At 42.4% G+C, this 14,841-nt stretch overlaps 1 protein-coding gene across 5 annotated transcripts in view; it reads left to right on the top strand.

Annotated features, from left to right (window-relative positions):
- tbl1xr1a (TBL1X/Y related 1a) overlaps positions 1 to 14,841 on the top strand; it is a 37,946-nt gene that overhangs the window by 15,277 nt on the left and 7,828 nt on the right. For 4 of the 5 annotated variants that reach the window (XM_071487319.1, XM_071487320.1, XM_071487322.1 and 1 more), the window contains exons 2-6: positions 179 to 244; positions 12,062 to 12,163; positions 13,324 to 13,469; positions 13,552 to 13,777; positions 14,066 to 14,198. In XM_071487319.1, coding sequence (XP_071343420.1) covers positions 12,106 to 12,163; positions 13,324 to 13,469; positions 13,552 to 13,777; positions 14,066 to 14,198 — 563 coding nt within the window. In that variant the 5' untranslated portion in view covers positions 179 to 244; positions 12,062 to 12,105. The remainder of the gene's footprint in view (positions 1 to 178; positions 245 to 12,061; positions 12,164 to 13,323; positions 13,470 to 13,551; positions 13,778 to 14,065; positions 14,199 to 14,841) is intronic. The other variant, XM_071487323.1, reaches the window with a different exon arrangement.

Raw genomic sequence — 14,841 nt, forward strand, 5'->3', positions numbered from 1 at the left:
AATAATTGAAATTGTTTGCTATAATGAAAAAACCTTCCAGTTCCTTATTGAGTTCTGTTCTGTTGTTCATTTGCTGAACAATCTCTTATATGGACCCTTAATAGAAATAGAAATGTTTTGTCTCATCTAGGCTAATTCAGAGTCCTCTAACTGAGTCTTCCATCTCTTTTTGTTGCAGCTTCTGAGCCCATGGTACAAGGCCCTGACTGAACTTACTGGTGGTGCATACATACTTACTACTGTGGTGAGTGATCTTTTTACCTGCCTCTGCACATCAGAGGTCATGCAGAGTTTGTTTTCTGAGCTTGACCATGAACATATGAAATATTCATAACTCTCAAAAGACAAAGCAACCTAGATTTTTGTTTGTCCTTTCACAATAATAGCCTCTGAATAGGTTATTAGTTTGTTACTGATGCTGGTTCTTGTTGCTTGATGTTTGCCTTGTTGTTCGGCAACATTTAGGAAAATTTACATCTTCCTTTTATAAAACCTACACCCTTGTTGATGTTCCCACTAAATCTTTTTCTAAAATTAAATTTGCATTTTGAATTGCTTGTACTATGTGTTATTTGTTAATTGATTTCTTTGTCTGAGTTACTGGGCAGTTGCTCACAAACATTTTCAGGAATTTTACATCTTTCAGTCCCAGGAATGTAGCAGATGTGAGGTAATTTGACAGAAGAGTCATGTTGCTTGTTGGATTCAAATCACGAATCACAAAAATGCTGAAGTGCATTAGAGTGTATTCCAGTGCTGCTAATTGGTTAGATGTGTCTGGGGCGTGACAGAGAAAGTAAACATGCCTAGAAGGACCTATCTAACCACATGTAAAATCCAAAGATGAGTTGTTGGACTTTGACTGTCAGGTGATTTTTCTGTAGATTGACTACTTAATTCATTGAATAATCGTTTTTTTCCTGCACTAATTACGCTCATTTCCATCCTAGTACATAGAGCACACCTTGCTACGGGAGATGTCTGAGGTCAGTTCACGTTCCCATCCCACATGAACTGCCTCAGCATTTGTTTGTGGCCAGACCTCCTATAAGGGCCTCAATATGGGTTGTTTTGGTCCACACCTGAGTATGACTGCTCTGTTCATATATACCAAAATGAATTGCGCCTATGGGGCAAGCAAACCAGAGTCCGATTAGACCCTATTAACAACATAGATCTGAAAATGCCCCAAGTTGATTGACAGTCTCTTTAATACACAAATAGTGTAGCTATTGCCAGTGCTTCCCACACTCTAACCACATTTCCCACAAACGCTGTTGCTCTCAGTATCCCTACCCCTCCCCAGTGTCTTTATTTTAGGAGAATAGTGAATTTAATTTCACGCTTTTAACATGCTTCTGTGATTGCCAGAAAGTTTGACAGCTTCAGTTTGTTTTCAGTTGGAAGAACAGCACACTCTTCCTGTTTTGTACTCGGTAAGAATCCAGCAGATTTCCTGTGAACCAGCACAACAACGTTAATGTTAAATGCAGGAAAGGACCCATAGAAGCTATCAGTCTCCTTGGTGATGCTCATGTTTGTTTACAATGGGATACCCAAGGACACCATGCCTGACTCGCTGACATTGTTCATTTGGCTCTCTGGTTGGACCAAGATGCTTTGCTGTGACAGCTACGCTACTGCTGTCACCCATTTTAGCAACTAGCTGTGTTAATGTCAGGTCAGCCTCATTGGAAGGCTTTGTTTTTCTCACTGGAGAGCCCTCAGCTCTGCTTGTTTATTTCATTCATGCTGAAATATTTCAGCGCTGCGGTACTTAGTCATCCAGTGTTTGTGTTATTTACATAAATAGCCTATAAGCATCTCATTTTTACACCAGTCAGCACCAGAAACCAAGAACCAACTCATTTTTACATGTAAATAGTTTTCACTTGTGATATTGATGTGTAACAGACAGGGAGTTTGATTGGAGGAAAATGAACAGCCATATCGGAGGAGCATATTGGCCCTGCGTTGTTTTGTGGTGTCATTGTGTTGATTTGCTGCTGAGGATGGCACGTAGCTCAGCTTGCTTTGGTATTACTGACTTTGAATCAGAGCTCTCTGCGCCAGGAGTTAAAGACAAACAACTCACCCAATTTGTTTGTGCCCTGCAGAAACCTTTCTCCACCACGCTGAGTCTTTGTAGTGTTTCACAAGTGTAAAATGTTCTTTCATGACCTCAGGAGCGGGACAAAATGACACAAATGACAGAATACCACTACATAGGCTCTATTTTCCTGCCGCTGGTTTTAGGGGCAAGTTGGCAGATCTTACATAACTTGTGAAGAATCTTAAGAAAACATGCGTTCTTCTTTTTTATGCTTTTATTGTGATGCAGTTGTGTGGAACAATGTGCTGCTCCCACAAGGCTGTTGCATGAAACAAGAGAAGAAAGAACTCTTTGTTTTACAATGATTCAGGCCACAGTATTGATTCAGTGCAGCAGTTTGCCCTGAAATGAGTTTGTGTGCTACGCCTCTTCCAGAATGTGCCCCCATTCTCAAAATACACCACAAATATTTCAGACACTTCTCCCCTAGTGTGTCTAGAGGAGAAGTTGCAAAGGGCCCGTCCCTGGTTAACCATGATGTTCAAAACCCTTTGAGTTCTAGAGAGTACGAGTCAGAGAGGAGTGAAGAGAGAGAAAGTGGGGTAGTTAAATACAGATAAAGGCCTGGGTGCTGGAACATGGGATTAGGTTTGCCACTGCTCTATTTTCATGTGTCCACATCTCTGGCAGAGAGACACAAGTACACACTTTGGTGCTTACTTAGAGTCATGCAATTAAACAGTCTCTGGTTACCTTAAAAAAAATGCCACTACTCTGATAGTCAGGTTCCAGTATGAATTTTATGATATTGTTTTAGACAGTGGACAGGACAGTGAACTGCAATAATGACAACAGTTTGGAAAATTAGGCCAAGTTGAAATAACACAATTATTCTGATATTAGACAGTTCATAAAGGCACTGAAGCTTCAGCCGCTCTTATTCGTGAATACCTCCCAACCAAGCTCTACACTTGCAGAAGGAGCAGATCTCACACTCTTGTTAGATGCTTTATAGCCACCTTGTTCTGTAAATGAACTGCTTTTACATGAATCATACATTTGGTGTGGAAATGGCAATGAGCACGTGTTCTGCTCTGTATTGAAGTAGCTTGGTGCGCTGGCAGGTCACTGGGTGCTTACACAGGTAATGGAGTTTACTGTATCTTAGTCTAACCCACGACTCTAGCCCTGCTCACACCTACCCCCAACTGTCAATAAATTGGCTCATCTTGTTTGTCTGTCGCATTGCCTCCGCCATTTGTTACTGGAAATAGATGCTCACCTTGTTCTTAGCTAAGGGTATGTGGATTACCAGATTACTACAATAAAACCTCTCAAAACAACAGAAAACCAAGGCTTTAATCCGGGATTTCATGAAAGTCTAAAGCCCGTACAGACTCCGCACGGAATAGATTCATTAGCTTCTCCCGGGTGTCATGGGATGTTGGACTTCAAGATAAGTCCAAACTCACCAAACGTAAAAAAGCCAAGTCTAACATTTTAATTGTCGTCACACTGATGTTTTGGTGATTCACCTCTAATCATTTCTATCATTATGCCAAAGTTTTGAGTCAGTTGAAGTCAGTTGTCAGCTGATGCTCCTGAGTTAATTGTTAATTGTAATTTTTTTGTTCTTTCGGGTCAGTGGTTGGTGTTTGTGACCACAGAAACACATCTCACCCTCGGTTTGTACACCTTTGTACCATAATGGACTTTGTTGTACTTTGTAGTGCTTAGGGGTGCGGTCATGGCTGTTCTTGTTGTAAATGGCATTACCGAGGACCGGATGTTCGTTGGCTGCACTTTGTCGACCTGCTGTTTTCCTATAGTGCTTTCGCGTTTTAAACAACAGATATTAGCTGGAGAGCTTTCCGAACCTACCCAAACTTCCCGATGCTTTGCAACCCTGCAGCGTGGTGTCCAGTCCCACTGTGAGTAGCCATGACTTGTTCCTTCTAAAGAGATCCTTAAAGTGATTGGGATTCTGCCTGAGACAAGGTCGTCTATTCCAAGCCAGCACGGCAGTGTGATCAGAGATAACCACCACTGATTCAGTGGCATTGAGATGGACGCAAGGTTCTTTGAGTAGGTTAAGTGCCCGTCAAGGGAGGCTAGCTGGTAAGGCCGACATGCTACCATCTGTCATAGAGAGACAGTTAGCCTCACTGACCTCACATAGGCCATTTGAGGCAGAGCTAGGCCTGCCAATGCAATCTGTCACTCCAAGAGACCAGTAACCCTCTGGGGGGGGGTTCACATGCACACTGTGGTTCACTCCTGTTGTCATTGCTCCTTAAACAACTGGAGATTTGGTGCATCTCTATGGAGCCACAAAAGGCTTTAAACAACTTTCACATGCAAGAAGCAGACTTCAGTGTTTAAAATCAGTGGAGATCCCCTTACTTTAACAGCCAGGCTGCCTTTTTAAATGGGTTCCAAGGTATGTGTTAGTGTGTGTACTGTTTGGTGGTACAGTTCCATGTTGTGCACCTTTGCAGTGCTTCTGTCAGGGTTTTATTCTTAGCCATGGATAGCTGCAGGCTGAGAGTCAACCATCTCTGGACTTTATTTCACAGCACGTTTTGCCTGCTTGTGGTAACAGTGTAAGTGAGAATCTATTTTTCATGTGGGACTCTGACTGGGGACCGGAGAATTGGATGCATTTTTAAGTGAGAGACAATGAAAAAATCAGTTTGCCCTAAATCTATCCATCCCCCACTGCCAGAATTTATTTCAGCTACTCTCTGAAAATAGACCCAAACTGCCAGGTGTCAGTCAGAGCCTTTAAATAGGAGTAAACCCCATCACCACCTGCAGCGGAGAATCAGAGCAGCAGCCATCACAGCTTGGGTCTCCTTTATGTATTGATGCAGGAAAGGCTTCAAAGAACATGGCAGCTAAATGGTGGATATTATCACACACTGACAAGAACACACATGATACAGTGTCGGGTGGCAGAGTGTGAGTTTTCTCAGTTTCACGGCATCAACCTGCCTTTTAAAAAAAGGTTGTCTCGTGCAGTCTCTGATGTTAACACAATAAAGTGCTCAGACTGTTTAAGTAAAGTCACAAGCTTCTTTTGTTAGCACAACCGCTGCCTTAGTGTTGGTTAGGAGGGCTGTGCCACATAGTCTCAGGATGCTGCACAAATAGCATGTGATTCTAGTTCACATATTACAGCAGTAATGAACAGTGGTCTTCTTTTTAAATATAGGGTTGGGAAACATTGGGACGTTGCCAAAAAACATGTCTGCTCCTAGAGAACCCTCCGTCAGAACATGCACAGTATTACCATTATTTATATCTGGTAGAGCCTGACCAATACGGGAGACAGATACTGATATCAGTATTTCAGTTAAAAAGGATGAGATAATGATATAATGGCCAATACTCTTTATCAAATACTTTTGACAAGGATCCGTTTAAATGTGGTTGACAAACTATGTAATGGAGATTCTTCATGTGCTGCAGTTTTCTGGTAATATTGCCGGGCTGATTTATCGATCAGTATGTAATGTTATCTTTGAAAGCCCCAGCCTCTGCAGGGTAAAGTCACAGCCACAACTGCCTTTTAATTTTAAATGTGGGTTTGATACAGTTTGTAGACGTATTAGTAGCACTGTCTTTAAAGCCAGTAAAGTCAGTAGCCAGGTGGGTCATTAAGGGTTGGCTGTGTCACCTTTAAGTACGTGCGTGTTGGAGCTGTGTGAAAACAAAAACTGTGGCCTAAAAATATAACAACCACACACATGAAGCAAGATGCCTGTTAACGACATCGCCAAAGCTGTAATGACTCTGAATGTGTCAGAACAACCAGCAAAGACAGTGAATGATTTGTGGATGTATTTTAGAACTTCACACAACTTATAAATGTGTGACACCAACACAAAATGGAGGGAAAGGCACACTGTGCACAAACATAAAGGACGAGAGGTAACTTAGCGTCCCCTCACCACTGAAACTTGGATAAGCCTAATAGAACACGCTTGTCTAGGCTATCAAACGTTGGAGTGAGCGGCCATGCTAAGTGGCTAACGTTAGGCTACTTGCATGTGTAAAATGATCAGCCATGTTTGTGGTCGATGACTGATGGCCTAATATTTGTCTGCAGAGTTTGCAGGTCCCCCCCTTGGGGTCGTCCTCTACCTCCTGAAAATGATCCCACACTTTGGATTTCCTGCCTGACATATGTAAATACTGTCTAATAACCACAGGGACCAGTTGTGTAAACCGTGTCTGTCACTGACTCCCGTAGAGTTTGATTTATTTACTGTTTCCTGCGAGTAACAGGCCAATCAAAACCTGGTTAATTAAGACTCTTCTCATTGACGGACATTTGGTTGACTATTAGGAGTCAGCCTTAAGCAGTGCTTTGTAGTAGAGAGGTTGGTGGTGTGGAACACACACACACATATACACACGTACACATCATTATTTACATGGATTTGTGATCAATGTTGCACAGTTTGAGTCAGAGAACTACAGTTCTAAATGCATGTTAGAGGCAATAAAAACAAGCGCCCCTTATTCACTACCAAACCACAAAATGAAATTAAAGCTGGACTTTAATGTCTGCACATACATCTTCTGTGCATGTTATCACTCCTGTTTTTATGCTAACAAAAAAAAAGACAGCGTATTGATAAGTTGTTGTAATATGTTTATCGCACCTCTTTAAGTGAGCTAAAACCTTTGATTGGACGTGTCATTAGGCCGTGTTTGAGTTAATGAATTATGTATGCCAGCTGATAACCCAAGGCAAATAAAATTAACGTCAAATTTATATCGATTTCATAATATGAGGGACAGACCCTCCCTCCCTCTCATCAATATGATTTCTCTCAGTGACATGTCACACTTTGGAAACAGGCAACATGCTGCATGGCTGAAATTGTCATGTCCTCATTTTCTGTCTTCGAGGGCCTCTCTCTCTCTCTCTCTCTCTCTCCCTCCCTCCCTCCCTCCCTCTCTCTCTCCCTCCCTCCCTCCCTCCCTCTCTCAATGAGCTGTGACTTGATTTAAGATTTATTGTGCGGGCCAGTTTGCCACTGGCAGCAGTCAGTGAGAGAGAGAGAGAGAGAGAGAGAGAGAGAGAGAGAGAGAGAGGAGGAGGGAAGAAATGCAGAGACAGAGATTCCCTTCTCCTCTCCCATCCCCCCTCTGTTCTCCCACACTGTCAACACAGAGGATCCTGGCAGCAGTTTGTGGCTCCACAGCGCCACTGCAGTGGGATGGTGCTGGAGGGAACTACACCTCACTGTTTACAAACCACTGGTCCTCCCCAGGCGCTGCTGCTGTCAGATGGGATTTAAACAGGGGGTCTGAATGATCTGTGACTCAACAGTCTGCAGGTTATCATTTCAACCAAACACAACATCAGTGATTTTACTTCCTACTCTCTTGTCTTGTATGTGTGTTATTCAGGTCAGCTGCTGTTGTGTTCGGGTCAGATGAGTTCCTGCATGTTTTATAGCCTGAACACACTTATTACCCAAGATTCAATGTAATTAACATTATGCAACAGAAGTTGTATAACGAAATTACAGATGTTGTCCTTTTATGCTGTTCACAAAAAAAAAAAAAAAGTTATACAAATGAATGAAAATAAAATAAAGTATTAAAAATACAAAGTATTTTTGTGATGGAGGATGAACTGAGAAGTCTCTCAGCCTGAGGAAAGAAACTGCTCTGAGGTCTGGTGGTGCACCAGCGATTACTTCTGTATCCTTTGGGCTCTGTCCTGGCACCTCACCTCACCCATATCACTGATACTCGATACCACTGATGTTCTGGACGGTTTTAATCACCCGCTGCAGAGCCTTCCTGTCCTGGGCCGTGCACATCCCACGCCAGATTGTAATGTTTCCAGTTAGGATGCTCCCTGTCTCTTCTCTGTAAAAGGGAACAAGAACTTGGCACAGGAATTTAGCCCTCTGGAGTTTCCTGCAGAACTACAGTTCTTCCTGATGTTGTGATGACCACGGCAGGTTCTTTATGAGGTTGATTCCAGGAATCTTAAACTGTTCACCTGCTCCACCTCAGCTCCGCTGACGTAGACAGAGGTGCCGCCTTTTTTAATTCAACAACCAACCTCCTTGGTTTTGTTGATGTGGGGCAGGAGATTGTTCTGTGTGCATCCCTCTGGAATTTATCTTGACTCATGTCTAGGTTAATATCTAAAGTGATGTCAAATGTCTGAGATTCACCCTTTCAGATTTATTTTTCTTAAAACAAGAATAAATGGGCAAAGCAGCAGGTAATACCATGATATGAGAATGTCTGAAATGATCTCCCTTCATTTGACAGTTTTCTTGTTTTAAGAAGACAAGATTTAAACTCTTCACATGAAGTTTTAAGTCTCAGGGATGTCCTGCTAGCTCACCTGGTAGAGCGTGCACTACTGAGGCTGAGTCCTTACATCCTGTCTCTCTCCCCTAACTTCTTTGTCTCTCTCTCCACTTTCAGTATCATAACAAAGGCAAAAATGCCCAAAAAATAACTTCAATTAACAAACATTTTTGACTTGGACAACTCTACTTGAAGGAAATTGCAGTGCATGCTGCTATACCTCTTATAATGGAGAATTGTGTAATTGTCAAAAACTAAGGCCATCTGCACAACTCACTATCACTAAAAAAGTCTACAAATGATGAGTTGAAAGCTGATTAATAGACAAGACTTAGAGTTTCACTCATTGAAGTTAAGGCCTATGTGCTGGATGACTGCACAAATTCAGCTCAAAACAGAAACAACAAAGTCGCTTTATCTGAAGCTGCAGATGCTGAAGATGAAAGTAGTGGTCCTAAGCTATGTGTCTTTGCATTGTGGGTGTGGCTGCTTTAAATTACTAATTGTAATTTTGTTGAGTGATTTACGCCTGTTATAAGCTACACACTCATTGTACTACTGTGTGTGTCAATCCTTCCTTCCTGATCTTGTTAACTGGTAGCCAAGAGAGAGAGAGAGAGAGAGAGAGGGGGAGAGAGAGAGAGAGAGAGAGAGAGAGAGAGAGAGAGAGAGAGAGGGAGGAAGAGAGAGAAAGAGAGAGGAAGTGTGAGTGACTGTCTGTCTGTCAGTTAGAAAGACAGACACACTCTGGTTTTGTTTCTGTGGTTTTCTAGCTTGGTAACAGTTGCCTCAGCGATTTTTTTTCATGGGAAAGTATCTCACAGTAGATATAATATAGATGATACAGATTTTTGTCCATAAGCCCAAAATGACTCGGTGCTCAGTTTTGTTGGCTCGTTTGTCCCATGTACAATAATAGTAGAAGGAGACCTGTCCAGTTCAGGTAAAGCTTTCGTGCTGACCCCAGCTCAGCTGTAATAACGTCACTTATGTCAGAGTTTAAGTTGTTGTTTCTGATATTTCACACAGAGAGTGTATTTTCCTGGTCACATTGTGTATTTGTTTCTGTAGAGGTGTGACTGTATCAGAGCCAGTCAAGTCTCTTTTGATGAACTGGCACTGATTATATTCTAGGACAGTTCATTTTTGTCCTATTGGTATAGTTTCAACAGTGGCAGTTGTACACTTACATCATAAACACACACTAACCACAAAGTGCAGGGGTGTGGCATGTTTTAAAGTTAGCAGGCAGCTGAAATGTTGGCGATATGGAACTGTTGTAGATTGGAAGTGAAAGCAGCCCGACAGCTACTCATGATTTAATAACAGGCCTAATTTAGAGTACAGTATGTCCGCGATGGCAGGGCGGTTAATAACAGCTCATGTCAATGTGACAAAATGTAGCCAGTTAGCAACAGGCCACTTCTGGTGCAGGGTTTGTAGCTGTGATTTAGTAACTCCTGAGCTGAAAACCTCATCGTGCGTTACTTTGTCTGTCTGCTGATTTGACCCTCAGAGCAATCTGCTCACTGACAGCTGTCTCTGTGGAAAACGCAATCCTCTCACTAGAGACAGAGGGTCCAGGCACAGATAAGTATCGCTGAGCCAACATGCCAGAGAACAACATCACTTCTTCTTCTGCTGCCTCGGCTACAGAGTTGTTGCCGTCTCCTGAGTCATGAACAGCTCCCCGAACAGCTCAGCCACAGCAGTTTATTCTGTTGTGAAGGTGATGCAACTAACTCTGAGTCTGCTGCATCTGTCTTTATTGTGGAGTCTGCTGCTGCTGCTGCTGCTGCTGCTGCTGCTGCTGCTGCTGTTGCTGTTGCTGCTGTTGTTGTTGTTGTTGTTGTTGTTGTTTGACTAGACTGTGCAGCATTGTCAAAAAATGATCAGTGATCACAGGAGTAGACACACTGGTCCTCTCTAACTTTACACGCAGCCATGTGTATTGTACAACTGTACAGTTCCCCTCAGGTTAGCATTTAAGATTAACCTCGTCTCATCTCCTCTTGTAATTACCTGTGGAAAGTGTCTAAGGTGGAAGCATTACTGTGGGAACCTCTACAGTTTGTTGATCATGTTATTGGTCAGAAAATAATGTATTAATCCTCAGTCTGATCCTGAATACCCGATATGATACCTGATATGCTGCAATGTCAAGACCACAGATCATGCCAAATGTGGTCCTATGCCAGACGATGCAAATCTAACATCCTGGGAAATGAAATGTGACCTAGTGCTCAGCGCCCAGGAGACAGTATTTCAGCCACTTAATCGCCATTAAATGCACAGAAGGCCTGCTTCTCCTGGGAGAGTGGGCTGCAGACACTGAGCTCCAGGCATTACATGGCTGATTATTCTCAGGGGAAACAGGCTTTGAGCTGGTCCTTATTTGGAATCAGCTCTCTGGCTCCCAAGGAGTTTTTAAAGTTGTAGTTCCTAATCCTTTTGGTTCATGAAACAACAGACAAAAGCTATGTTGAATCAGGATCCTCTGCCACCCGCTTGGATGCACATGCAGCAAGTCATAAGAGATGAGGCCTCACAGTCCTGACGGATTCTTTCCTCTTTGTATTTTTCAGTTTGTAGTGGATTGGTACCCAATTGGCGCATTAACTGATTTCTAAGTGGTCAGGTGGAGCAGAAGCAGCTGAGGGTGTAGGTTTGATCAGAGGGAGTGAAATAACCCCAAAGGCGTCCAGTGTTCTGCTGAGGAAGAATCTAATTCATACATTTGTCATCACACAAATCTCTGATTGACTTCACATCCTGAGCAGTAGTTGTACCACACACCAGCACGCAGTCAGCATGCGCCTGGTTCATATGGGAAATACAGATATCAGATTTGTACCTGATGTTCATTAAGCAGCTTTAAACTGTGAAAATTGTACTATAGTAGTTTGTCACATTGTACTGTCCCTCTGTCCCCGCTGAAACTGGGAGACGACGCACATTTGACCCGGCTACTAACATCTGATCGGCATCTGGATATTGGAGCATGTCGCCACCTTCACTTTGATGCCTGTTACTATAATTACTATCTTGATTCTGCACCCATTGTGAATAGATCTCAAGATGACAGCGATGTAGGCGGAGCTAACTGGTTAGTCAACCACATTGTGTATCAGGGGGAAGTGATCACTATGACGTGCAAAGAGAGGGTCATGTGACAGACAGAAGCAGCAGTAGTTACAGGCTACTTTTTGGTGACTTTGTTTAAACGACTCACATCACTTGCAGGTTGTTCAAACTGAAAACAGCCACACTTGGAAAGAAATGCAGGAGGTTTTGGTTGGTTACTTTAAATACAGATCCAGGAAACTGCAGTTGGATTGATAAATCCTTGGGTTCCAAGGCCTAACAGATGCCAAAACACTGCGCAGCTGGTTTGTAATACTGTAAATTTATCAGAGCAGTAATCTTTCATTTAATCTTTTATTGTGACGGTGGCGAGGTAACCGTAGACTGTGGCATTCACATTACAAAGTAATTGACCAGGAATGTGTGGTTGCACCTTGCTGGTTGACATTCCATTGTGTTGTGGCCAAAGCTGAGGCAGGTTCAGGTTTCACAGTGCTAACGTGAGTCTGAACACAGCCTCATACTGTCTTCATTTGAAACTGATGAAGCTCATTGATGAATCTCTCTGTTTTTCAGGTTAGGTGTGTGCGTGCTGACCTCATGGTGTAACAGGAGTAAAGATGAGCATTAGCAGTGATGAGGTCAACTTCCTGGTCTACAGATACCTACAGGAGTCAGGTATCCTCTCATTTCCTTACATTCATCATGTTTATATTTGTCTTATTTAAAATGTTGAGCCATTGCTCTGCTTCAGCAATGAACTGTGATAGCATTAGAACACACTTTACTTTCATGCCAACCTGTCTTTTTTTATTAACTGTGAAGCCTGCAGTCAGCTGTCAGACTCTGGATATCAGTCAGCAACATCATGCTGAATGCTTAGCACTTATGTTATTAATTAATTAAATGATGTTTTGGTTTGATGTGGCAGCAGTCACACATGATATGAAATTATGGAAGGTCCAGTTATAAGACTTTGGAAGTCCATGTGGGCTCAGGGCTGCCACACTGTAAAACCATAAAGGGCATGAGGGCTCTCTAGCAGAGTCCTCATGCCCTTTATGCACACTTTCTGTAAGTCTGCATTTCTGCAGACTATGCCTGAGAGGATTACCCAAAGTACATAGTGTTGTGACATTAAACCACAACCGAAAGCATTTGCCAAAAAAAGAGAAAAGCTAGAAGAATAACATTTAACAAATGAGCATGTAAGGAACAAACCCAAACCTTAATGATACAAGAAAAAAAGAAGTTTACATGTAAATATAAACACATCGTTCACTGGTGATTCAGAGCCAGAATTGTGTGTAGTCTCTATGATGACATGATGACAGATTCAAAACCAGCTTTCATTAGATCTGACCCAACATTACTGTTTTGTTTACAACCAGGGAGTGAAGGGAAGAAATAAAAAATGTTAACTGAAATCCCAAACTCACAATTGTATGCAACATGTTTTGGCAGCTACAAAACCACGTGATATGTCACAAAACGCTGTCCTATTCCTCTTTATACCATTTATGAAGTGACATCGATTAAATCTGTGAGTGTTCAGGGCTTATGGTTTAGGGGGGGCATTGGGCTTGTGCTCCTGGATCACTTTCCTGGAGTAGAAAATCAGATCTATGAAAAACTTCAGAAATTTGCCAAAATCACCAAAATAAATAGAAAAACCCCCCAAAAAACAGAACTTGATTTTGATATTTTTATTGGAAAGACAAAATAAATACTACCTTAATTGTGTTAATGGTAATTTAAGACAACAAAAATTACTTTTATTTTTCTTCTTAATAAGAAATATGTTTTATTTGCTCTCTCTTTTCTCTCCTCCTCTCCAGGGTTCTCCCACTCAGCGTTTACCTTTGGCATAGAGAGTCACATCAGCCAGTCCAACATCAATGGTGCTCTGGTTCCCCCTGCTGCCCTCATCAGCATCATCCAGAAGGGCCTGCAGTATGTTGAGGCTGAAGTCAGCATCAATGAGGTGGGATACAAACAACGCCACAGAAACACTTCTTTCCTCCTCTGTGTTTCCTTCCTAAATGGTGACCTCTCCCACTCTGCAGGATGGGACGTTATTCGATGGGCGGCCCATTGAGTCTCTGTCCCTAATTGACGCGGTGATGCCTGACGTCGTCCAGACAAGGCAGCAGGCCTACCGGGACAAAATGGCCCAGCAGCAGGCTGCCACCTCAGCGCCGGCATCAGCCACTGGAGGCAGCATCGCCGGCAACGCCAAGAACGGAGAGAATACTGCCAACGGGGAGGAGAATGGAGCCCATGCCTTAGCAAGTGAGTAATACGACAGATAGAAAAGAACATGCAATGATAGTTGGTTACCTGTGGTGATGAAGCTACTTTTTTCACTATTTCAGAAGCCTTTTCTTTAGGCATGAAAACTGACCTTTTCCCTTTGGAATAATAATTTTACAAAGTGGAATTAAGTGAACCTTCAGTTAAAGTTTGTTTGACTGTTTCATCAAACTCTACATGTATATGTTGGTAGTGCATGTGCATGCATATTCTTGGCTGATTGACATTCTGCCTAACTGTGTGTTACCCATCACACCCTGTGCTCAGACAACCACGCAGACCTGATGGAGGTGGACGGAGACGTGGAGATCCCTCAGAACAAGGCTATGGTCTTGAGGGGCCACGAGTCAGAGGTCTTCATCTGTGCCTGGAACCCAGTCAGTGATCTGCTGGCATCAGGGTGAGTCCCTTCCCTTGCCGGCGTCTCTCCTGTGACCCGGGTCTCTTACTCTCTCTGAATAAAACAAGTGATCACTCACTGTTAAAACACAATTCTGTGCTTTTGTACCTTAACTTAGTGGACTTGAAACTGGACTTGTAAGCCAGAAATATTTTCCAGCTGCTACGGCTTCACTGTTAACTGGGGTTGCAACAGAAGATTATTTAGATTATCGATTAATCTGTTGCTTATGTTTTCAGTTAATGATGTAATCTGCATCATGTCAGACGATGGGGAAAATGCTTCTTTCCCAAGGTTGATTGCTTGTTTTGTCCAGACTACAGGCTAATACATGATGATGATGGTGATGATGATGATGATGATGATCATCATCATCATCATCATTATCATTATTAATATCAGTGGTATAAAACAGATGAGAAGCTGGGGCCAGCAAATATTTGATATTTTTGCTTGATAATAGCTGACGTTATTAACTGCTGTTATTTTTCTGTTGACTTATTACTCAACTTTCAGTGATATGGTGATTGTGTTATCGTTTTGGACAGTTCAATTCTTTTAAATTATTTCAAGGAAATTGTAATACAAAAATTAATGTGGAGGAGTTAAGAGAGAATTTATAAATCAAATCAAATAAGGAAGC

This window comes from Trachinotus anak, unplaced genomic scaffold, assembly GCF_046630095.1.
Source record: "Trachinotus anak isolate AG129_WGS33_773 ecotype Australia unplaced genomic scaffold, CSIRO_AGI_Tana_v1 ptg000010l, whole genome shotgun sequence".
In the NCBI taxonomy this organism is placed as follows: Eukaryota; Metazoa; Chordata; class Actinopteri; order Carangiformes; family Carangidae; genus Trachinotus; species Trachinotus anak.